The sequence below is a fragment of the Bactrocera neohumeralis genome, chromosome 2 (assembly GCF_024586455.1).
Source record: "Bactrocera neohumeralis isolate Rockhampton chromosome 2, APGP_CSIRO_Bneo_wtdbg2-racon-allhic-juicebox.fasta_v2, whole genome shotgun sequence".
NCBI classification, from domain to species: Eukaryota; Metazoa; Arthropoda; class Insecta; order Diptera; family Tephritidae; genus Bactrocera; species Bactrocera neohumeralis.
The window spans coordinates 86,486,551-86,510,734 of NC_065919.1; the positions used below are offsets into that span (position 1 = coordinate 86,486,551).

The following is a 24,184-nucleotide window of genomic DNA, read 5'->3' on the forward strand; positions in this document are numbered from 1 at the left end:
AACTCAACGACACTCGAAATTATGGGGCAGCACTGATCAAATGTTGACTTGTGTATTCGAGCGTGCGCACACACAGCCACACCCACACACAATTACTCTGCCGCTTACCAATATGCTGATAAAATTTTGACACACACACACACACATACATATGTAGATAAATATTCACCGATTTCATTGACAAATTGCCTGCCATTAAACCGCAGTTGTTCATTGATAGTTTGATAAATTGTTGTTTTGGCGCTCGTTATCTGTGTAATCACCTATTAAATACTTTGTATTGGATTTAAGGCTCAATATTTATGGTAGTGCAGCGGCAGAGTCAACAAAAGATATCAATAAAAATATAAATGAGAGAAATTTATTTTTTGAAGACCTTTTACAACTTTTGATTGCATATTAGCGGTGCTGCAGTATACAAGGTGTTTCAAGTATTTCGAATTTGAGACGAAAATTTTACACACTCACAAAAGTCGGGTCTGCGTAACCGGTATGGACCCAAATTTTAATCCGGCTTAGAACTGGCAGTACAGCATGACTCAAAATTTTCTGGAAAATGTCAAATACGAAAGTTTTCCATACAAGCCCTTGATTTCGATCGTTCGGTTTGTACGGCAGCTATATGCTATAGTAAGCCGATCTGAACAATTTCTACGGAGATTACATTGTTGCCTTAGAAAATAAGCTATACCAAATTTCGTGAAGATACATTGTCAAATGTGAAAGTTTTCCATACAAGAACTTGATTCCGATCGTTCAGTTTGTATGGCAGCCATATGTTATAGTAAGCCGATCTGAACAATTTCTTCGCATATTACATTATTATCTTAAAAAATAACCTGTGCCAACTTTTGTGAAGATACATTGTCAAATGTGAAAGTTTTCCATACAAGAACTTGATTCCGATCGTCCAGTTTGTATGGCAGCTATATGTTATAGTGGTCCTATATCGGCAGTTCCGACAAATGAGCAGCTTCTTAAAGACAAAATTATGTTTGCAAAATTTCAAAACGATATCTTAAAAACTGAGGGACTAGTTCGTATATATACAGACTGACGGACAGACAGACGGACATGGATATACTTTATAGGGTCTCCGACGCTTCCTTCTGGGTGTTACAAACTTCGTGACAGACTTAATATACCCTGTTTGGGGTATAAAAACTTATGCGTGCCACCCTGTACGCAATTTACACAACAAACCCATTAGCGATTATTTAAGCATCATAAACTGTTAAACGTTTTTAATGCGAATTATGAATTCATAATTATTAATTTAGTGCGACATACTAACTCTGCGACAAACAAATAAAAACAACAACTAAAAAAAAATAGGTTTTGCATTTTAGCGCTATTTAATGAAGCGAGTGACACTCCACTTTTGCGACATAGAAATATTTTTTTTTGTTTTTGCTTTCATGTTGCTCAAACTGCCATTGATGGATTGTATGAGTTTCGAAACTGGATTTGTTTCATTTTTTCCTGCTATAAAAATCGCTAATTAATTGGCTCCGAGAAAACTTAAACTTGTTACATAAAGCCAATTTCATAAATTAACTGAAGATGCTCTCGTGAACTGACGCAAAACAATTCATGAATTAATTTGCCATTTAAGAGAAATATATAGAGGCTCTATTAGACTATTACATTAACATACTTAATGGTTAAATTTATGATATTTTTAAATAAACGAAAAAGTGAATTAAAAAGAAATATATTATAGGAAATAAATAGTTTTAGATAGATAGATTATATGGACGATATGTTAGCTGACACAAATTGAAGTAATTTTCAAGTTTAGTTTGCCGAGAAATGAGAATAGACATGATCAATAAGTAGGAAATAAATGGTTCTAAAAACTTTATAATTCAGAATGGCTTAAAAAGTCAAAATTTGTATGAAAAGTCTTACTACTTCGATCACTAGCTGACAAACAACGGGTGATCTAAGTAGAGGTACTATTTTCAATAGCCTTTTTTGACAAATCACGCGTGAGTCGTGTCAAGCTGTTATTTTTTCACTGTTGGTTGGTATTTCATCATGGAAAGACTTACGCCTGAAGAACGCGCTTCGCTCAACTTATGGTCAACATAATCGGCCACTGAGCGTTCTATTCACAACACTTTCACCCATCTTGAGACCCCGCATTCATTATTGGATAGCATTCGACCGAATAGACCACGTCCAGCACGCAGTGAAGAAAATATAACAGCCGTAGCTGAGAGTGTAACCGAAGACCGTGGAGTTGATTCGGCGCCGTTTGCAACAACTCGGACTGACGTATGGAACGACTTGGCGCATTTTACATCGAGATCTTAAAGTGAAAGCGTACAAAATATAGCTTGTGCAAGAACTGATGCCGCTCAACCTGCCTAAACGACATCGCTCAGTTCTATGGGCCCTTGAAAAGCTCCAAGAAGATCCAACGTTTTCGAGCCATACTTTGTTCATTTCTGGATCGATGGGTCTGTAAATAAGCAAAATTGCCACATTTGGTATGAAGGACAACCTGAAGAGATTCAGAAGCTGTCATTTCATCCAGAAAAAATAACGGTTTGATGTGCGGTTTATAATCCAGTGGAATCATCGGTCTATATTTCTTCAAAAATGATGCAATGGCGACCGTTATCGCGTCACGGCGACATTTGGTTTCAACAAGACGGCGTCACTTCTCACACATCGCATCAATCAATGGATTTATTGAAGGAACACTGCGCTAAACAGATAATCTCAACTTGTGGGCCGGTCAATTGGGCACCAAGATCGTGTGATATCACAACGTTAGACTTTTTTCTGTGAGGATATGTAAAGTCTAAAGTCTATGCGAACAATCCCGCTACGATTCAGTCCAGTTACCAGTCGAAATGCTCGAACGAGTCATAAAAAATTGGACTCAACGGACCGAGCATTCCCGCTGCTGAGTTTGACTAAACTGTGTTCAATTTCATTTAAATACAGAGCACACGGACTTAGAAGACCAACACTAACATGCCCTTTTACTGCGAAATAGTTCGCTACCAGTAATTGGTTCAATCAGAGCTCGAATAAACTGGCGAACTTTTTGAAACAAATTACAGCATATTTAACGCGTTAAACCCCTCCTAGGCGGTCAATCAGTCAATCAGCTCAAGCAATTGTCACTCAGCTTGTTCAGCAAGCAGATTTAGTGCACAACAACTCACAATCTTTCATGACACAAACATACTCTGTACAGCTGTAGAAATGTCTAAGCGAGTAGTGTCTGTTCGATTGTGTGAGTGTCAGTCACATAACTGCGTGCGTAGCGCCGATAAAATCGACTAGATGTAACACGTGAAGTCGGTCAACTTCAAAGCCGGCTATGAAAATCTTGCGAACTTGCGATCTCGCGAAGCGCTCACAGCTCGAATCAAAGGCCACCACTTTGAGCGGCAAAAGCAAGCAGCAATTGAACGGTAAGCGAGCAACTGGCGCATGCAAAGTGTGCAATTTACATAAAACACGGGAGCGCTGCTGGCGCGCTATGAAAAGTTCAGCGCGGACGGACAGCATAATTCATAGATTGACAGCAAAATTAATAAATGCGACGACGCAGATGGACAAAACGAGTCGTACACGAAGTGTAGACAAGCGGAGCGCCCACATCATACAAATACATACATATATGTATGTACTTATGTACAGTATGTATGTATGTATAACGAAGCAGACATAGTAAAAAGTATATAATTAATTAGCAAGCAGATAGTAAAAAAAATTCGAAATGCTTGATAAAAATTTCAAAAGTTTTTTTGTGATTTTGTTAATGAAATTAATATTGTACATATGTATGTATGTTTGTCTGTGTGTGTACGTGTGTGTGTGGTTACACAAATAATTAATTAAAATGCATTTAGCGCTGCCGCATTTAATTGAATTTATTAGTTAATGCTCTATGACTAATAATGCCGCTAATGCGACAGCAACCACAACAATAATAGCAACAACAAGTGGTCGCTCTACAGGTAGGAATGCAGCGGCGGACGGTGTTCCTGCCGCAAACGTGGCGATTTATTGCCGCTTTATGAGCCGCCGTGAAATATTTTTTGCACTTAAAATATATTATACTGCAGCAGCACACAAACACACTCACAGATGCATACAGGTGCTGAGGAGCATTTCAATGCGATGTTATAAAAGTGTTTGCAGTGACTTCAAATATGCGCAGCGACGGCGAATGGTAATTGAGAAATTGAGCATTTAAAAATGCTTTGTGCACACACGAACACACACACACATATATACTAAATTTTAAAATACGAAAATATGCGCGCAACTTTTGACTCATTTTCCGCTGCCTCGCGTCTGACGCCCCTCCACTTTTGGACAAGCGCGTTGAAGGCACGACGCTTTGATAGAACCCGCATATTCACGAAGCATTTTCAGACAGACATGCTTATACGATACTACTTATATTAGATAAATGCCCATAAACATTTCGGCTTGAGTCAATTGAGCGCACGAGTTGAGAACTAACGAAGCTCTCGAGTCCCAAAGGATGTCTCTCACTCCGACAAAGCTGTTCTTGTTTCAAAATCATCTTGAAAGTACTATTATACTCGTACATTTCAAATCTTGAATAATAATTTCGAAACAAACTGAAAAACTATAAATTGCTGTTAGTTTCTAGAATAATCTTGTATTTTTATTTGATGTGAAGTACAATGGATACAATTAAGTTCTGAATATAACATAATTCCAATGGCCCTAATGCCTGCTTTTACTGGATCGAATTCGAAGAACTCAATTTTCGAATAATTTTTCCACTAGATCAAGTCGTATATCATGAATAGCACGTTCGATGTTGACTGCTATAGCTTGAAGAGAGTCTGGTTTATAGCTAAAAACCAATAACTTCAAATAACCCCACAAAACGTAGTCTAACTTCTTGGTGGCCATTCAATGTCACAATTTTTTGAAATAATCGAAACCCCGAACTTTTCTGGCAATAATTCGGTTGTTACACATGCTGTGTGATACGTAGCACCGTCTTGTTGGAACCAGTTGTTGTCAAGATCAACTGCTTCTAATTGCGGCCTTAAAAAGTTGTTATCATTGATCTGTATACCGCTCTCCTTTGACAATAACGGTATCACCAGCTTGATTTAGAAAGAAGGCCCCTACTTTTTGATTCCACCAGACTAAAACCACACCAAACTGTTAATTTAGGTGAATGTAATGGTTGTTCTTGAATAATTTGTAGATTCTCATCACACCAGAATCGACAGTTTTGTTTATTTATCGCATCACTCAGAAGAAAGTGAGCCTCATCGGAGAAGATGATTTTCTTAAAAAAATCGTTATCGTTTTCAAGCTGTTCCAAGGCAAAATATTGCAATGTTCCAATGGCCTCAGTTCTTGACTGAGAACAATTTTATACGGATTCAAGCCCAAATACTTTCTCAAAATCCGCCAGATTATGGTCCCAATTCTTGAGAACGTCTTGGAATCGACAAATTGCGCTCTTCAACAATACTTGCCTGAACGCCAGCAATATTTTTATTACTTCGAGCGGTTCTTTGTCTTATTTGCTGATGAACGGAAACCAAATTTTACAAAATGAATCGTCGATTATGAAAGTACATTGAATTCTGTAAATGTATATTATTTTGCCTTATTAATTAAATAAAATTCCTCTTAAGAAAAATCACCGAAAGCACTTGTTTTCTGACTTGCAAGTGGATAAAACCCCCTAAATAACGTTTGCGAAACATGAATGTCTCAAAAGTTAATAAATACTTTGAAAGATGTATGGAAATAAACTGCTCGACAAGTTGAAGAAAGCTGTTGGTAAAAAGGGATAGAAATGTTGCATATAAAATTAAGAAATAAAAGTATACCGAAGGATATCAAAGTTCTCTCCGATTATTGGAAATCAAATGAAGGCCGGTCCACTTGAATATCAACATAACAACATCAACAATTGTTGTTGGTTGGGTACATGGCAAAATGTAATAATCTAAGTATATAACATGGGTACATACATACATATATATGCCTCGGTATAAGCAATGTGAGCGCTGAAGCAATTTTCCGTTTCCTCACGGCTGTCCGTCGCGCCGTCGACTCATGACTTTTGCTTACAAATTGCTCGTGGCATTTTTAGCAAATGTGCAGGTCGTTATTTCGTTATTATTATTATTTTTGTTTCATTTTCTCTTTTTTTCCTTCATAGATCTTTTTTTTTTCTTTAACAGATCGCTGGCTGCACTAACAAATTTCATTTGCCATTCTTATAAATTGATTTAATTATTAATACACTTGAATAGATGATGTATGCTTGTTGTTGTTGTTATAATTGTTGTTTCAGTTGTCGGAGCAGAAACATTTGCCACAGATGCGATCATCAACGCCACGAAAATGGCCACTCAAAGCGCGAAAGGTATGCTGCTGGTATTTTTGGAAAATTATTAATTTCATTCGCGTGAAAACAAAAATTAAGGTCAAACGCTGAGTAATAATGATTCGAAAATAATAAAAAAAAACAGCATTGCTAATAATAAAATTTGATGGCTTGAAATTAATTAAGTAGCAAAAAGCAAAGAAAACAGTGCAGCAAGCTTTTAGCGCCCGCGAAAGCACCGCCCCCACTGTGTAACCTCAACGCCCGGGGCAGAGTAAAGTAATAAAATTATTTACAGCCTTGTCACAAGATGCCGTAATGGAGGCACTTAATTGCGAATATGTAAAGCGGATAAAAATAGTGAATGCGCGGGAGCAGGAATGCTGAAAAAGATGTCAACAAACGTAATTGTCAACGCTGTCAAACGCTCGCTGTGAACAAGTGTAAGCGGAATCCAATGAGGGGTGCTGAGTGGAGCGAGTCTACAAGCCGCAAAACGCGATTAGATTCCATACAATGTAAAAGTGCTTACAAAAAGAACATGCTGCAACAACAACAGCAATGAATTGACGCTTAATTACTAATACGCGCCAACGGGTCGGTAGGAAGTGAAATGTAAGTAATGGCGCCCCGATTCGCATGTTTTAACAGCTGTCAGATGTTATAGCTGAGGAATGTTCCTGGTATTGATAGTTTCACAAGATGGCAACCGCTGCTACTCTTGTTACATGCAAATACCTGCAGCTATTCTATGCTTGGCAAATCAATTAATTTTTGAAAGAAGCACGAGACTAGTTGCAGAATCAATTCCAAAGCGACCGCTTGCCGATTTAGATGTTAAGAATTTTAGTAGCAGAAAGTATAATGAATCTCTAAGCTAAAAAATAATCAAAAAATAGATATAGACATTGATTCGAGAATTATTGGTACAAGAATTAAGAGCAAACGCTGAACAAAATGACTCAACAGCTTAGAAAAATTTTATTTAAAAAAAAAAATTAAAATAAATATATATTTTTATATATTTTCACTAAATACAATATCATTAGATGAGTTGTCAGTTCATTTCTCGTAAGACACATCGTTGCACTGTCAGACACTCCCGCACAGCTGCGCGAAATTGGAGCCCCGCTTTTAAAGAGCGTTGAGAAAAAATAAATGCGAAATCAACAAACCGCAAATGTTGCTCGCATTTACTTAAATATTTATTTCAATTTATTTACAAACACTTAATTATGCAACATTCCATGTAAAATCGTTGAATGTGACTTGATTTCTAATTTAGCTTACAGTTGCTGATAAAAGTTGCTCATTGAAACCGACACAAATAAAAATTAATGAAATAAAGAACATAAAACAAGTAGGGAAGAGCTAATTTCGTGTATAACCCGATACTCTTGCAACTAGTACGGATCAAAGCCAGGGAAGTGCCTTCAGGTACATAAGGCTTGTTAGTTATATGGGGTTTACGGCAGGTTTTCAGCCGATTTTGTTCCATTCCAAGCACGAATATCCAACGTTGTAAGCAAAATACGTTCACTCGATTTTATTAAGATAACTCACATATTGGCCGATATATGCGGCGTAAATCACACCAAGTTCAAATATCTTTATTTTTTTTGGGGGCCAAACTGAAATATTTATTTTATTTATTTCTGACACACAAATCATACCATCCCATAATTTCATTTTATATATCACACATTGATCTCGACTATTAAAAGTGTTAACATTATTTTAATATGAATTTTTGAAAACTGGTCAATTTTGTAGTTTAGGTCAGACAATTTTGAATTGAAAATTGTGCTGTAGGGAAATAGGCGTTGCCGTCAATTTTTAAGGACTAAGTTGAAAAAAAAACCTGTTTGTCGAAATTGTGTCCCGATGCGATTTCAAAAAAGTGGGCGGTGACACGCCCATCGTCCGATTGTTTTATACCTTATCATACAAAATGAGCTTAAATACGATGATAATTTTAATAAAGTTGATTTTCTTCTAAGCGTTATCTTTAATTTATTCTCACATAACGAAGTTATATCCCCAGTGTCCTATTTATACGACGGGCTGATTCATCAATCAAGGTTTTTTTTTTGTTTTTTTTTATTTCATATTCATCTTTTTTAACGTATTAAGAGCCCAAGTTACAAATTTCATCAAAAAACTCCAATGATTTCGAAGCTTGGGAAGTAATGGAAGTAAAGATGGCCGATATAAGCGGCGTAAATCACACGGAAGTTCAAATATCTTTATTTTAGGTATATGGGGGCCAAAGGAAATATTGCTCAGATTCAACCGATTTTTGACATACAGACATACCATCCCATAATTTCAGTTTTATATATCACACATTGATCTCGACCAAAAGTCAACTATAGGTACCGCGGTCTAAATATTCGGTACCTAGGGGCTTGAACAGTTTTTATTGGATTTAGACAATTTTTGAATCTCGAATTGAAAATTGTGCTGTATGGGAAGTAGGCGTGGTTGTTGTCCAATTTCGTCCATTTTCACAATGTGACATAGGAATATGAAAAAATACAACAATCCCAAGTTTGTCGAAATCGGTCGGTCGGGTCCCGAGTTATGTGATTTCACCAAAAAGTGGGCGGTGACACGCCCATCGTCCGATTTTGACTCTGGCTCCCATAAAGCTTTCTTATACTACCTCGGTGGTATAATTTAATGCCTCTGTAGTTTTAGTTATTGATTTATGGCGCTTTTAGTAGTTTTAACAGTACAGTTATAAAGGAAGTGGGCGAAGTGATCATTAATTTTTCACCCATTTCCACACAGTCGGTAGGAGTTCCTATGATATTTGTTTTACTCTAATTTGGTTATTGTAGCTTTCGTGGTTTAGGAGATATCTACGTATATTAAACTTACTATAGGGCGGGGCCACGCCCAATTCTTCAAAATTTTTTCCCACAGGTGCTTTCTGCTACTACGATCCCCTAGGCCATATTAGAGTTTTATATTTTAATTTAGTTCTAAGTTATGGCACTTTATAAGTTTTATTAACGGCATTTAGAAAAAAAAGTAAAATGTTATAAATAAAAAATATAAAAATAAAGGAATATAAAATATTATGAATAAAATATAAAAAAATAAACGGAAAATATATTTGAAAGAAAAATTGTTCGAATTTTTTAAATGATATTGGAATGTCATTGGAGCCGTATTTCACAAATCAAAATTATGGTTCGCAACCCAACTAAGTCAATCAGCTGTTCAATGTAATTGGCTGCCAAGTTTTAAACCCAGTTATACCGTTACGTAATACAATTTTATAATCTATAGCATTGAAGGCAAAACAGGAAAAATATGAAAAGATTTTACGAAAGTAAAAAGGATCAAATTTAGAGTAAAATCGGCTGCAAAGAAAACATGGGCATGGGCAATCCTAGTATAATTTTGAATAAAATGTAAATTTAAAGTAATACGTTATTAAATTATTTTATTACTTGCCATCTTATACAAAATATTTTTTAAGCAGAAACCCGAGAGCACATATTGAAATAAGTAGTTACTCGGCATATACCAACAATTTGCTCAATCTTTAAGAGTTTTAAGTGAATATATAGTATCTAAGATACATAGAGAGAACAATTATGAATTTTTGGATCGCTTTCAAACAGAAAAATTCACAAAAAAAATGTCAACTGCAAAGTGTGAATATTAAACTCGCCAACATAAAAGAAATAAAAATGTGAGCTGTCAAAAACAGGTGATTAATGCAGCAAATGCAGATTAGCCACACTAAAAAAATCAAAAAAAAAGAACATCAAAACAATTTGAAGTGATCAGTGATCGTCAAAACAAAAAAGCGCTAGAATGACAAATCACCGAAACAAAGAAGCGCAGCAGGTGTTTCGTGTTTGTTTGGATTTGTAGGTGGCAGCTGTACCACCCGACGCCCTGTGCTCGTCTCTCAAAGCGCTTAATCGATTGATGATGATGCTGACACAATTACTCATATCGAATGAAGTGATGATCATATGATCACTCCCACAAGCGCGGCCACCATAACAGCATAGATCGGTTATTATTGAGGCAAAAAATGCAGATGCGAGTGTATTGGAGTATGCACACGTAATGCGTTCAGGGACAGCATGATCTATAGATGTGTGTGTATGTTAGCGTCTCGAAGATTTGTGCCTCATTTAAATTGCAAATGTTGATATTTAGCTCCATACAAGTAAATCATGTTTAAAAACTTTGTATATCGCTAAATATTTATGTGTTTGAACGTTTTGGCAATAAATCAGCTTCAAAGCGATCTAGATCAGTCTCTGCAGCCAATGCAGTTATGCGTCTTTGGCAATAGTTAAACTCAATTCATAGTTAGATGGTTGCCTAATTAGTTTTTATTAGCAAAACATTAAATTTTTGACTATCAAATGATGGATATAATAGGAAATGGAAGGAAAACAGAAAAAACGCACTAAAAATATACTAGTTTTATGCACATGCAGAGGCTAAGCTGGAAAAGGATTATATAACCATAAAATAAGCTTAACTGAATTTTGGTACCAGCTTTAATGTGCAATAGGGTGCTTCCAAATTGTCAGGCAAGTGTTAGAGAGATGCCAATAGAGCTCGACATCTCTCGCGAGTTTGTTCGAATGATTTTTGTGGAAATTTTGGGTATGAAACGCGTTCTTGCTCCCGATAAAACCGATTTGCTTTTTAAAGGAGCACCGTAAATAGTCTCTTTGGACATGCTTGACCTTGTTAATTCCGATCACAAGTTTATGGAGAACATTATAACTGCCGATGAGATATGGTTTTATGAGTTTAACATGCAAAGAAGTCAACAATCATCGGCATGGAACCCGTTTTCAGTCGATCGAAGAGATAAGACAAAATTCGCTGAAGGAACTGAACGCCATCCCAAGAAGTGCTGTGTGAGAAAAGTGTTTCGAGGACAGGAAAAGTGTTTGACATAAGTTTATTACACCTGGCGGGGATTACTTTGAAGGCGACAAAATAAATCTTGAAGAACTAATCTTTTAACTATCAAGTTAAGTTTCAGGTACTGCCAGACTTTCCTAGAGTGTTGGATTGCGATTAGGCAAGCAATTTATTAGCGAATGAGGATCTCACGCCGGATAGCGAGGAAGAAACTTTTGAGTTAGAAATCGTCATCAGAGCCTTGAATAATAATGTTAACGGATTCATTTACTATCGTTCGACTTTTACTTCATTGAAAGTAGTTCGAACATCTTGCAAGGTGTTTTTCAAATCGATTTTTCATACTTCACTTTTTATTATTTTAATATTTTTTATTATTATTACGCTCACAGTTTTTTCAATAAGTATAATGTTACTTAAGAGTCGCTCAATGCGATTTTCATATTGAAAACCGAATGAGAAGTGTTTGGTTCGAAGATTTAAATTCTCTTAAGTATGAAATCACCTTAAAGACTAATGAAATGCTTACCAATACAGCTGTTTAGTTGAAAAGGTTGGCCGCAGACAAAGGTAAGAGTTATTTTTGTTTGTTATTATGCTTTTTATCTTATTAAACGGTCGAAGGGCTGTTAACGCCTCAGAAAATCAAGTGCAAACAAACATATTGGTCATTCCGAAGATTTTCCAAATTGAAATTTATGATATATTTTACCACATACAGCAAAAATATTTAAGGATATTGAATGCCATAAAACGCTAACGCTACAGTGTGTGGACAGCGATTTACTACAGCAACGAGCACACGCAGCTGCCGAAGTGACCTCCCAACACCACAACAAGGTTAATTATCACATTGGAAATTTAAATAAGTATATTTTTAGAAATAACATTAAGACACAACAAAAATTATGCAAAACAGATGTTAATCCGAAGATTTTCCAAATTGAAATTTATGAGTTTGCCCGCCACATTTGTCTACCCTCCTCGCTCAAACTCCGACTGGACAGCAAAAATAGCTGTGGAGGAAGTGGAATGCCATAAAACGCTAACATTAGACGAATGTGTTGGAAGCACAGCGAAACGGAATTCTACATTCTCGATTCACCATGTTTACACGCCCGCATGCCTTACGGCTAACCCCACAACGCTGCTCCAACTCCCTGCTGAAAAACTCACAAGAGACAGCCATCAACTGGCGGCATTGCATAACTGCCAATGTTGATGAAATGGGGCGCCGTGCCTTAGAGGCACTCGACAGCAGCGCCACCGCCGACGTGTAGAAGACGTCATAAGCGCGACACACACACACACACACGACTACATGACACAGAAGAGTTGTGTCGATGGAAGAGCGAGAGGGTGGCTGACAGGCGGCAAACCCGAGGCGCACCTCTGATAGATTTCCGGTGCACTAGAAATTCATTCGACGCACTAACGCAAGAAATACACACGGACCAGCGAGCAGACAGCCAGCTAGCGCTCCGTATGGCGGCGCAACAACAACGCAAGCGCCAGCCAATAAACAGAGCTGCTTACACGAGCATTGAAAATGAGTATGTGTGTGTTTGTGTGTGCGAGCGAATGATGCAGAACATTGCTGCTAGTTGTCTGTCTGTCTGTCTGTCTATCCATGTATATCGCTAGTGGCAGATTAACAACACCAACAACAACAAAAGCAATTATCTAGCTATAAATGTGAATAGTTCTCTCGGTGCTTCTTTTTAATTAGCGGAAACGATTCCGATGCTAAAGCTGCCAGGTTTCATTTCATAAAACAAATGTTCAGATTTTATGCTTCACTACCTATTCAGATTGAACGCGGTATTTGCATTTGTTGTCATGTGTGTGTGTGTGTATGTGTTTTGTTAGAAAAATGTGTAGTTAACGCTTTAAATAGATTATATGTATTTTTGTTGTTGTTGCATGCTTCGTCTTCTCGCTTTGCGCCTTAACTCCACAACAATTGCGTTAATTAGTAATTAATCATTCTATTAGTCAGCTTTAATTTTATCTACAAGCGATTTTACAGTTATTACCTGTGCGGTTGAGAAACTACATATGGCGGTTTTGCAAACAGTTCTAGTTGTTTGAGGTTAGGTTTGATTTTGCAGAGAGAACAACATATTCGAGCATAAAAACTGTTTCACCACAAAATTCAAGCAATTCGATTTGAGATCGGTCTTTGAGAATTGAGCACCATAACTCGCTGAAAGTTGAGACGAATAAGTCGATGGGATATTTTTGAATTTCGTAAATGTTAACAATTTAATGTGTAGAGAGAGTAGAGTGTAGCGAACTGAGTTCTACTTATAAACCCTGTTGTTATTGAGTTTCTGAGAACTAAAACTCAGAGATAAGGATGAATAAGGAAGAAGCGAAGTTTACGACTTCGAAGAAACGAAGTTTAAGACTTCGTTCCCACGACAGTCGAGTCTACGTAACCGAAACGGACCCGGATTTTTATCCATACAAGGACTGTCAACTCGGCAGAATTCTGCCGCTACAACAACAGCACCTTCGAAGAAGCGAAGTTCACGACGACACTACCTTTGCTTCCACGAAAGTCGGATCTAAGTACTGTCCACTCGGCACCAATCCTCGAAGTTATTTGAGGATGGTTCTCTGCCGCTTCAATAACAAGGACACTACCTCATGGAAAACCAAGAAAAACCGTTAACATTGGCTGAATCGAAGCTAAAATACCCTACAAAGGTGCAAAGACTATACAAAAATCATTGTTAAGATTTTGATCGTTTAGTTTGTACGACAGCTGTATGCTATAGAAGTCCGATATCGACAATTCCGACAAAAAAGCAGCTTATTGGGAAAACAAATCGCGCAAAATTTCAGATCTACATCTCAAAAACCGCGGCACTAGTTCATGAATGTATATATAGGACAGACGAACGGAGAGACATGGTTATATCGACTCTATTCTTCTTGATGATCATTTGTTTAGTATGTAATAAAAGACACCCTAGAATTGGATCTGTAGAATGGGAGCGGGTCGGCGCTCCCGTATCCTCTTGTGTTCTATTACTAGATAGCTGGGCTTCGTGAGAGCTTGGTCAGAAGCCTTTCGGTCCGATCGCAAGAGATCTGATCTTTTTGTCGTCAGTAAGGCTAGCGTCTCCTTTTTGGGGATCTTTTAACAGGCCATTGCCCTATTGCCGTCTATGCTGTAAGGCTGGAAATCTTACCAGACGCCAACTGTAGAAGCTGTATGGAAGAAGATGAAGTGGAAATAACTCAACACTACCTTCTTGACTGTGCCGCGTTTGAGAGGTCAAGACTTAAACACTTGATACCTTCAGACATCCCACCGAACTGTCGAGAATGGAAATTAAACGGCTTTGCAAATTTGTATTGGCTACCAAGCGTTTTGCTAATTTATAAGTTCGAACACAAGAGTTCTTCTTTTCTATGGCTTTACAAAGGACTACATACAGCAGTCCACGTGCGATCTCTCTAGATCAGCCATTTAACCTAACCAAGGGTATAAAAAAGCTTTTTTCTCAATCAATTAAGCGAAAGAGCTCAGTATCCAGTATCAAAAAAAAAAAAACTTTGGTGAAGTGGAACATGTAAAAAATTGCTCGACTCCGTGGATTCAAGACCAAGATGATCTTAAAGTTTAAATTCATTATAATTTTTTAAAGTAGTTTTTAAATTCGCAATATATTTTTGTTATGTATTGAAGCGACTTACATCTGGATGTTCTCGAACTGGCACGTATACTTTCTCATTTAACTGTACAGGGGTGCCCTCGGGCTCTGGCAGCGTGAGTGGTTCCTTCTTGACGCCATTTATTTGAAATAGTGAGGCACGTACTCGCGCAATTTCTGCAAAAAACAAAAATATGTAAAATTAAAAAATTGGAAAATGAAAGATAGAAGCACTTAATTTGCAGTAAAAAACCAAACCAATCAGATAACATAAATAGAAATAATAAATATGAACCCACATATGCACATACATATACATATGTTTGTGTACATGTGTGCGTGTGCGTGGAGTGACGGAAGCCATATTGCGTTTAATTGAATTATCAAATCGAATAGATTTGTGAACTCTTGACACGCAGCCATATCGAATTAATTTCGCACACAATTCGCCCGCAAATGCCTATTAAATATTTGGCCACACGCATGTGACTGTATGTGTGCGTGTGTGTCAATAAACCACTACAGAGGCGCGCAAGCACACATATATCCATAGATTCATAAATATTTTATGTGTACTCAAAGTTTTTATGGTTTTCACTTATTTTTCCATTTTCTGCATATTTCCCATTTAATATTTCCGCCACGTTTCGAACATAAGGCGGCATTAATTTGCCTCGAGTTATGGCCAAAAGTCGACGAATAATCAGCCAACTAGCCAAAAACGTGATTGACTGACCGACGACTGCAATTGGCAAGCGCGTTGCCTTGCAGTATCACATTACACTTGGCCAAGTGCGCGGCTGCCGCCAACGAGCATGGTAGAGTCAAGTAAGACGATTTTAACGACTTAACCACCGCTGCTTGCCGCATTCTGCCGAAATCCGTGCGAACGGCGTGGCTTGACTGTGCCTCGGCTGTGGCCACTTCATTGTTGCAATGGGCGCTTAAAACTCATAACTGCTCATAAACTTTGAGATATCTATATAAGCGCTCACACACACACGCACACACTCACACAAGTGCGGTGCAGCGTGTAGCATGCATATATCAGGCCTTGTTGATCGATGCTACTGCAGCTCACAGCAATTAGCACCGACTATAAATAATCATTTGAATGCTGCTAAACTGTATTTTAAACGCTTAGCCATATTTCACACGCGAATCACAAGCGAAGCTCGCCATTTAAACGCTCGGCGATTATACACCTCAAATGATTGCGTTTGCTAAGTATGTAATTGTTGTTCTTGTTAGCAATAATCAGTAGCATATGTCCGTTTATACTAAAGGTTAACGGGTTAAATTAAGTCGGTCGACATTGTTGATGGGACTGTAGTTGAATTATTATGCTCATGTTACATAATTTTTCATCACAATTTATTTTATTTTATTTCATTTCATTTTTATACTCTTGCAACATGTTGCAACAGAGCATAATAATTTTGTTCGCCTAACGGTTGTATGTATCATCTAAAACGAAGCGAAATAGATATAGATATATATGTAAATGATCGGGATGACCAGACGAATCGAAGTACGGGTATCTGTCTGTCTGTCTGTCTGTCTGTCTGTCTGTCTGTCTGTCTGTCTGTCCGTCCGCCCTTATGTCCGCGCAGGCTGTAACTTAAATAAAATTTGATGTGTCTTTGTGAAACCTGGTACGCGCTTGCTTGGCAAGAGAACGAGTTCGTAGATTAGCATAATCGGACCACTGGCACGCCCACAAAACGTCACTAACCGAAAACGTATGAGCACCATAACTAAGCACAACATCAAGACATGTATACAACTCTAATGTGGTACAGGGGATTGCAGTAGCAAGGGGTAACTGCGAGCAAAAAAATGTTAAAAGTGGGCGTGGTTCATTTTTATTTTTTTTTTTAGTTTTTACTTTTAAAATAATTTTTTTATTTGATTTATTTTTTTATTTTTGTTTTTTTTTTTACCGATATTAGTTTAACTTTTATTCTTAATTGATATATTTTTTTTATTTCTTACATTTTTTTCCTTTTTATTTTTTATATACATATTATCTTACTTTATTTTATTTTTTATTTGTTTTATATTTTTATATTCTATTCGTCTTTATTTTTTTTAATTTTTTTTTTCATTTTTTTGTTTTTATTTTTTTTTTAATTTTTTTTTTAAATTTTTTTTTTAATTTTTTTTAATTTTTTTACTTTTTGTTTTTATTTTTTTTTTTTTTAATTTTTACTTTTTATTTTTGTTTTTTTTCGATATTAGTTTTACTTTTATTCTTAATTGATATATTTTTTTATTTCTTATATTTTTTTCGTTTTTATTTTTTATATATTATCTTATTTTATTTTATTTTATTTTTTATTCGCCTTTTATTTTTATATTCTGTTCGTCTTTTTTTAAATTTTTATTCTTTTTTTCGTTTTTTTTTTTTAATTTTTACTTTTTATATAATTTTTTTTATTTTATTTATTTTTTATTTTTGTTTTTTTGTCGATTTTAGTTTTACTTTTATTCTTAATTGATATATTTTTTTTAATTCTTATATTTTTTTCGGTTTTATTTTATTTTATCTTATTTTATTTTTTATTTTATTTTTTTATCTTTTATTTTTTTAAAGCAAATTTTAATTAGTTTTAATTTCTTTTTCTTTTCTTTATTTTTAATTTTAAATATTTAATGTAGGATATTCAATTTGTGACATACTTTTTAACTATGTATACGTATATAAATTTTATTTGATTTTTTTTTATGCAGTAATTATATTTGTAATTTTGCTGGTATTTTTTATTTCATTACTTTATTTATATTTTTTTTTATTATTTTCTCGCCTTTTATTTTAATGGGCATACCTAACGTAAAATTGTTAAAACATCGATTTTATCCATATTTCTATAGGTTCTCGCTTTAAAAAAACATGCTGAAATTTTAAAACGATATCGCAAATAGTTTTGAGTTAACATACAGCTTTCTAAAGTGTACCACTCAGTGCAATCGGATTCATCAGTTTAACTTTAAGCGTAAGTGATTACACGAAGCGGCTACGCTGGGTACGTCATGTTGTCCGAATGAATGAGAACACTCCAGTTCTGAGAACATTCGAAGCAGGACCCGCCGTGGGAGACAGAGGAAGACCTCCACTCCGTTGGGAAAACCAGGTGAAAAGAACCTGGCTATACTTGGAATCTCTAGGCCAATAAAGGAAAAGAAGATGACACGAAATCAAATTACCCGATAACTTTTTTCTGAATGCTCTCTATATCATATCCATACATTGACTATTATCTGGTCAAAAATCGATTTTGGCAAGCAGAAAACGGCCAAATTTATTTTTATAATTAAACTTTATTTGAAGCGCCGCCATTTTGTGAATTTTTTAGTTTCCAAAAATCGCTGTCAAACATGTGAGCCTCTTAAAATCAATAAACAGCTGACTTTCATTCATGAAATATGCTGTTTGGATTATTTTGAAGCTGATTTACTGTTCAACGTAACCTTAACAGAATTCAACAAAATCGACATTGACATCATATTACTTATAACTACTACTTTTAAGCTTCCGATATCCACAATATAACCAAAACTCTAACTTTGAATCATGAGTATTTTCTATTATAACGTTTTTTGCTCCTATAAACTTAGGAAAAGTGATCTTACGTTATTTTGCATTTTAGGTGACCATATATACATACATATAGAGAACTTAGTTAATATCAATTGCTGCTTTCAGTTACTAAAAAATCGCTGTAAAACTAAGCAGCAATTAAGTATATTTAATTGATCACAGCCGCGCTAAAAGTGAATAACACAAAATGTGCATTAAAATTCTGTAGAAACGAAATGATTTCATGCAAGAAGAATCCAGAGGCCTCCCAGTCAATATGTGGTTTACAGAAGTAGCAACTGCTGCTTTATAAAAATAATTTATAAATGAAACTATTAAACTTTAAAAAGCCTATGAGCAATCAAAGGCGATTTGTTGTTTATGTTTTTATTTTAAAAGCAACTACAACTGATTTTCCTGCTAATTTCGCGTTTTAATGCTTATCTATTTTCAATACAATTTATTTGTGAAAAAATGTTTTTTAATGCAACATAATGGAGTTCCTCAACTAATTTGCAACATTTGTCAAACCACACACACACATACATGTAAGCATATTGGAAAATAGTAATGCAATTGTTAGTATGTAAATAAGCGCACGGTGACACAGCGCACCGCGCGCTCCAGTCAGTCAGCAGGTTGATTGCCTATTTAGTCGAATGTAAATGTGGCTGCGAAATATTGCTGCAATTCCAGCAGTTTATTGATTATTACAATTGATTATCACACTTGCGCTGCCGTAAAATGTTTGCATGTGTGTGTGCGTGTGCACGATCCACCGCTTATATCGCGCGAATTTCAGTCCATAGCGCACCGGCTGGCTGTCATGGACGAACACCGCGCCCACCTGCCCACCCCGCGCTCGCCCAGTGGCATTGCATCATCAGCGATGGTGGAGATGACATAAATAAATATAGAATTTCTGCTAAACGGATGAGTGCATGCAAATGCTAAACACTCGCTGCTGTCATAAATTGCTAATCACATTTGCAGATTAGTAAAAGTGGTGAATATTTTGTCCACGTGCTGCCCGACTGCGATTAATGCGGAATATTACAGTGTGGATGAGGCTCATCTGTATAGCTTTGTGACCTTTTTGTATAATTTCCAGATGTTAAATGCAGAGTTGTTAATTCATATTTTATTGAGTATTTACTATTAATGCCTGATTTAATTAGAAATAATATTTTACTGTCATTTCAGATGGCTTGAATGTCTTTAATATTTATGAAAATGTAAACATGAACACGAATTTAAAATTTTTGAAATAATTCCACCGCTTCGAAAGTAATTATTCACCAGATGATGGAAAGGCCTAGAAAGGTTGTGAAGGCAGATATTTTAAGCAGGTTTTATGGTGATTCAGAGAGTCTTAATGTAAAGTTTAAACCTCTTAGAATGCGCGCAAGTCAAGTTATTATGAAAAACCACCGTATATATAGTCCGATATGCTTCATATTCGGAGTATTTATTGGTAAGGTGTCCAAGTGAAGTATATCGTCGTGAACGATCCGACTTGGTGGCAGGTAATTAATGGATTTTTCACATGATTGTGAATGACTTTTTAGCCAAAAACAAAAGGAACACCATTACTCATACCCTGTAGTCATAAGATTTGACTCCCTGTGACTTTTTTTGGTTTCCGAAACTGAAAAATACGCTTCGGAAAACGCGACCAAACTCGAGACTTATAAAAAAGTATAAGTAAAATGGGTTAAGCATTGACACTATTGTATTAAGGCGTTACATGGGTGTAAGGATTTCAGAAAATCGATTTTTTTATTGTTCTATTAAATTTTACAACACCTCTAGAATATTGTCCTAAATTTTCAAGTTGATCCGAGTAATAGTTACGGAGATACAGCTTTGAGAACTTGTGCGCTCGATGCTAACTAGGCTAAGTGCGCCGTCTTTCGAGGCGTTTTTCTCGAAACTGTGTTTTTGTAATCGGTTGGCAAGATTTCTCGAGAACTACTCAACCGATTTTCATGGAATTTTACACAGGTCTTTGAGATACAATCCTTAAAGACTTGGACGAAGTATTTTTTTAATTATAAGTATTTGCAAAAAAAAAAATGTTGCGAAATTTCCACTGAAATTTTAATTTTTTTTTTTTGTAAAAAAGGGTGCCACAAATCCAATTTTCAGTTTTTACTGCTTCGTCTCAATTCTAAGTTAAGGAGTTTTAGCTAAAACATGTATTTTTTCACTTTAGATGATCCTGTAAGGAGTTATTCTGCCAACGCGGGCGCATCTTTTTTCCGAGGGTTCACCGAAAAAGACGTCGCATGGCCGAGTTTAAAATATTATTTTCCAAAAATTTTTGAATTTCCTTTTCAATAGTGTATGTTTGTAGCAATAAAAAAATTCTACTAAAATACTTCAGTTTTTATATGAGAAAAAAAATTTTGAAAAAAAAGGTTGTCTTTACCCGAGGAAACCTATGTAACCAATTAAGGGGTTATATACCTTCTTTGTCGAAGAAAAAAAGGAAAGTTTGGATTTTTTTAGGTATGTAGTAATTATTACATTACACGAATGTTTTTATTTTTTGATAGTACACTTTATTAACAATATTTGTGCGAAATTTCGTGGAAAAATATCAAAATATCAAATAGGTTTTAAGGGGTGGCTGTTTCCCTTAGAAGCCTTTTTTTTTGGCAGAGCCTTGCGGTGACAATTCCCCAGGTCGAACAAGTCAACTGAAACCATAAAAGTAAACAAATTTCATTAGTTTAGTGTAATTCCTTGTGCTTGAACGATCGTTTTTATGATTTTGTTTTTTTTTTTTTGTGCACACGGGAACGTTTAATGCAAAAAATTAACTTTTTGGTCACTAGAAATTTCACTAAAAAATTCATTTCGGCGAAAAAAAAGTTTGTGCGTAAAAAGTCGATCGTTCAAGCACAGAAAAATTTCATTACGAACATTTAAAAAAAAAATTTGGAGAAAATCGGTTAAGTAGTTTTCCGCCAATCCATGTCAGCGCAAAGTCATTTTTCAAAAAACACCATTTCGAGATATTCGCATGTGACGCTGGCGACTCGGGTTTGGGGCCGCGACGAGGCGCGCGGTTAGAAGTGCTGTAACTTTTTTTCTACTGCTCGAATCTCTATGAAAATTTGAGAAAATGTTCTCAAGGAGTTGTTCTTTAAGATAAAGCAATAAAAAAGTTTCGATTTTTTGAAATTAAAAAAGGTATATGTGACCTGGTCTACGGAAAGGGGCTTAGGTGTCAAAAAATCAATTTTCACTTTTTAGTTGATTCGGATGGACGAAACGAAACGTTGTTTATTTTTAACAGCTGTTTCCCAGAAAACTAGTTTTCGAACGTTAGCTCCCTTTTCACATATAACCCCTTAATGAAACCCAGGGAATATTTTTTTTAGTATGTGGCATGATAATAGTTAATAGATAAAAGCGCTATAAATTTCTTAGATGTAACTTCAGCTAAATATTTTACTATAACTCTAGCAATTATTATTAAAATTTTATTGAAATTATCAAAAATATCTGCAAAAAAAATTTTTTTTTTTTTTTTGCTTTTAAAAATGTCCACTCACAAGTTGGCAATGGAGGGCGCTGACTCAATATTTTCTTGCTAAATACACAAAAATCGCCGCAGCTCTATATTAACTGCTGCTTCCTAAGCACGGCAACCACTTGCTTCCCCTGCTAATGACAATCGCTGCCTAGTATTGCTGACCCACATTTGCTAAGACACTGTATGTAGTCACTGTTCGCCAACGCTTGGTAAGGAAATGCTCAAGCGAATTAGCTTGACACCTGATAATCCGCGTAGATTTGCGCCGAAGAGTTTGTGACTACTCAGCGCACGGCCGGCAGAAGCTCTACGCACACGCGCATATTTGTACATTTGTGGCAATGACATTTTATATGTGTTTGTGTGTTGTGTTCTGCATAAATACATAACTAATGCTGCCAAGTTCCAAACTGTCAACGAATCAAACATATTTATCTGCAAAATGCAAACGTTTCATCGGCCATCAGAAATGTGTCAACTGCAATCACAACAACTGTCAGCGGTGATCAGTATCAACGTCAGCGTAGTAGAAATTACAAATGCAACAAAAACAATATAATGAATGAGTTAACATTTCGCATAATTTTCGGTGTGATTTGGGGCTAAAAGTTTGTGTTTTAAGGCAATATAGTATATATTTATATATATGAGTAAATATATACACATACATATATGTATATACATACATATGTATTCCTGTGTGTGTGTCGTTTTATGCTGATCGCAACTAAAGATGTCGCGCCGTCCTCTGCGGCTCTTCAGCGCCGAAGACAATGTGACTAACGAACTGTGCTAAGCAGAAATCAAATGTATGCTTTACACGCTTACAGGCTACAGTTAGCGCGACATTAAAAGCGACAGATTTAGCGCACTGAGGTGAGAATATTGATGGACTGAACGAATGAAGGCAAAAGTGAGCGAGTGTCGATGTGTGTGTGTATGAATGAGCTGGGCGCATGATGAGGTAGGTGCATGTTGAGTCAACAGGGGTATTTTTAAATGTCAACAACAACAACAAATGTGTGCTTGACTGCTAGCTGTTGACTATTGGCAACTACTGTTGGCATTTACTAGTGCAACGCTTGCAATATACACATTTTAATATATATGCATGTTGTTATTGTTGTTTTGCAGCTTTCAGCTTAGCTACCTGTGCACTCGCTATCTCGTGCATCAACTAGTTTTCGAGCTTTCAGCGTTTAGCGCAGCGTAATTAAAATGTAACGACGCGACAAATAAATACATTAACACACACACACACATAAACAGATACACAAATGCGAACTAGTTATGGGTTGAGTGGAGCAACTGGCGGCGTCGCCGTTTCATTGAAAAATAAATTATGAATAAGAGCGATTATGAACTTGTTGCAGACCATTTAAGGGCAAGCGCAGCTGAAACGAGTCAGCACCGGCTAACTCAGCTAACGCGGCTAACTCGGCATATGGGCTAACAGCTAGCGGCTAAAAGCGTTGCTTAAGTCATGCGCCAACAACAAACAGCAAACACTTAACTGGTTAACTTACGACTTAATATGGTAATTCGGTCCGTGGGCGTTCTGACGAACCCACTGTATGTGTGTGTGTGTGTGTGTTTGTGTACAAGTTGCTGTTTTTGTTGTGGGCGTGAACACAGCACTTTGCTTTGTGCTCGTCGGGCGGTGGCAACAATGGCTGGCAGTTATAATAGACCGATAAATAACACGAAATAGTATTAATTTTATGAATGACTAACCGGCCAACAACAACAACAGTAGCAAATTGAATGCAGCGCTTTTTTGCCATAAAATAGCAAAAGTAAAAAAAAGATTAAGTAGTGAGTAAGATATCAATTAATTAAAGCTAATGATGAATGCTGGTGATGGAATATTACTAATTAAAATATTTTTGTCGCAATCAAAAAAAAAATAAAATTTTAATAATTTTTTTTATTTGCGAAACGTGACAGTGAATGGCAACGGCAGCTACTGTGGGTTTATGGGCACGTGCCGCGTACGGCAGGCGCAGTTATGCATAAGTGACAACAGCTGGTGAAGCTGATTTGCGCAGGCGCTCACTTGCCATTTAAATGGTTTATTATTTCAGGCAAATTTAACATTATTTTTTTTTTTATTTCCCGCTAGC

The 24,184-nt window shown here is 36.2% G+C and overlaps 1 protein-coding gene across 7 annotated transcripts in view; it reads right to left on the bottom strand.

Moving 5' to 3' along the window:
* The window catches only part of LOC126758923 (protein held out wings), a 122,604-nt gene that overhangs the window by 43,411 nt on the left and 55,009 nt on the right, over positions 1-24,184 (bottom strand). For all 7 annotated transcript variants that reach the window (XR_007666924.1, XR_007666928.1, XR_007666926.1 and 4 more), the window contains exon 3: positions 14,981-15,114. Coding sequence is in view for 2 of the 7 variants with exons in the window: in XM_050473387.1 (XP_050329344.1) it covers positions 14,981-15,114 (134 nt within the window). In the remaining 5 variants the exon portion in view is untranslated. The remainder of the gene's footprint in view (positions 1-14,980; positions 15,115-24,184) is intronic.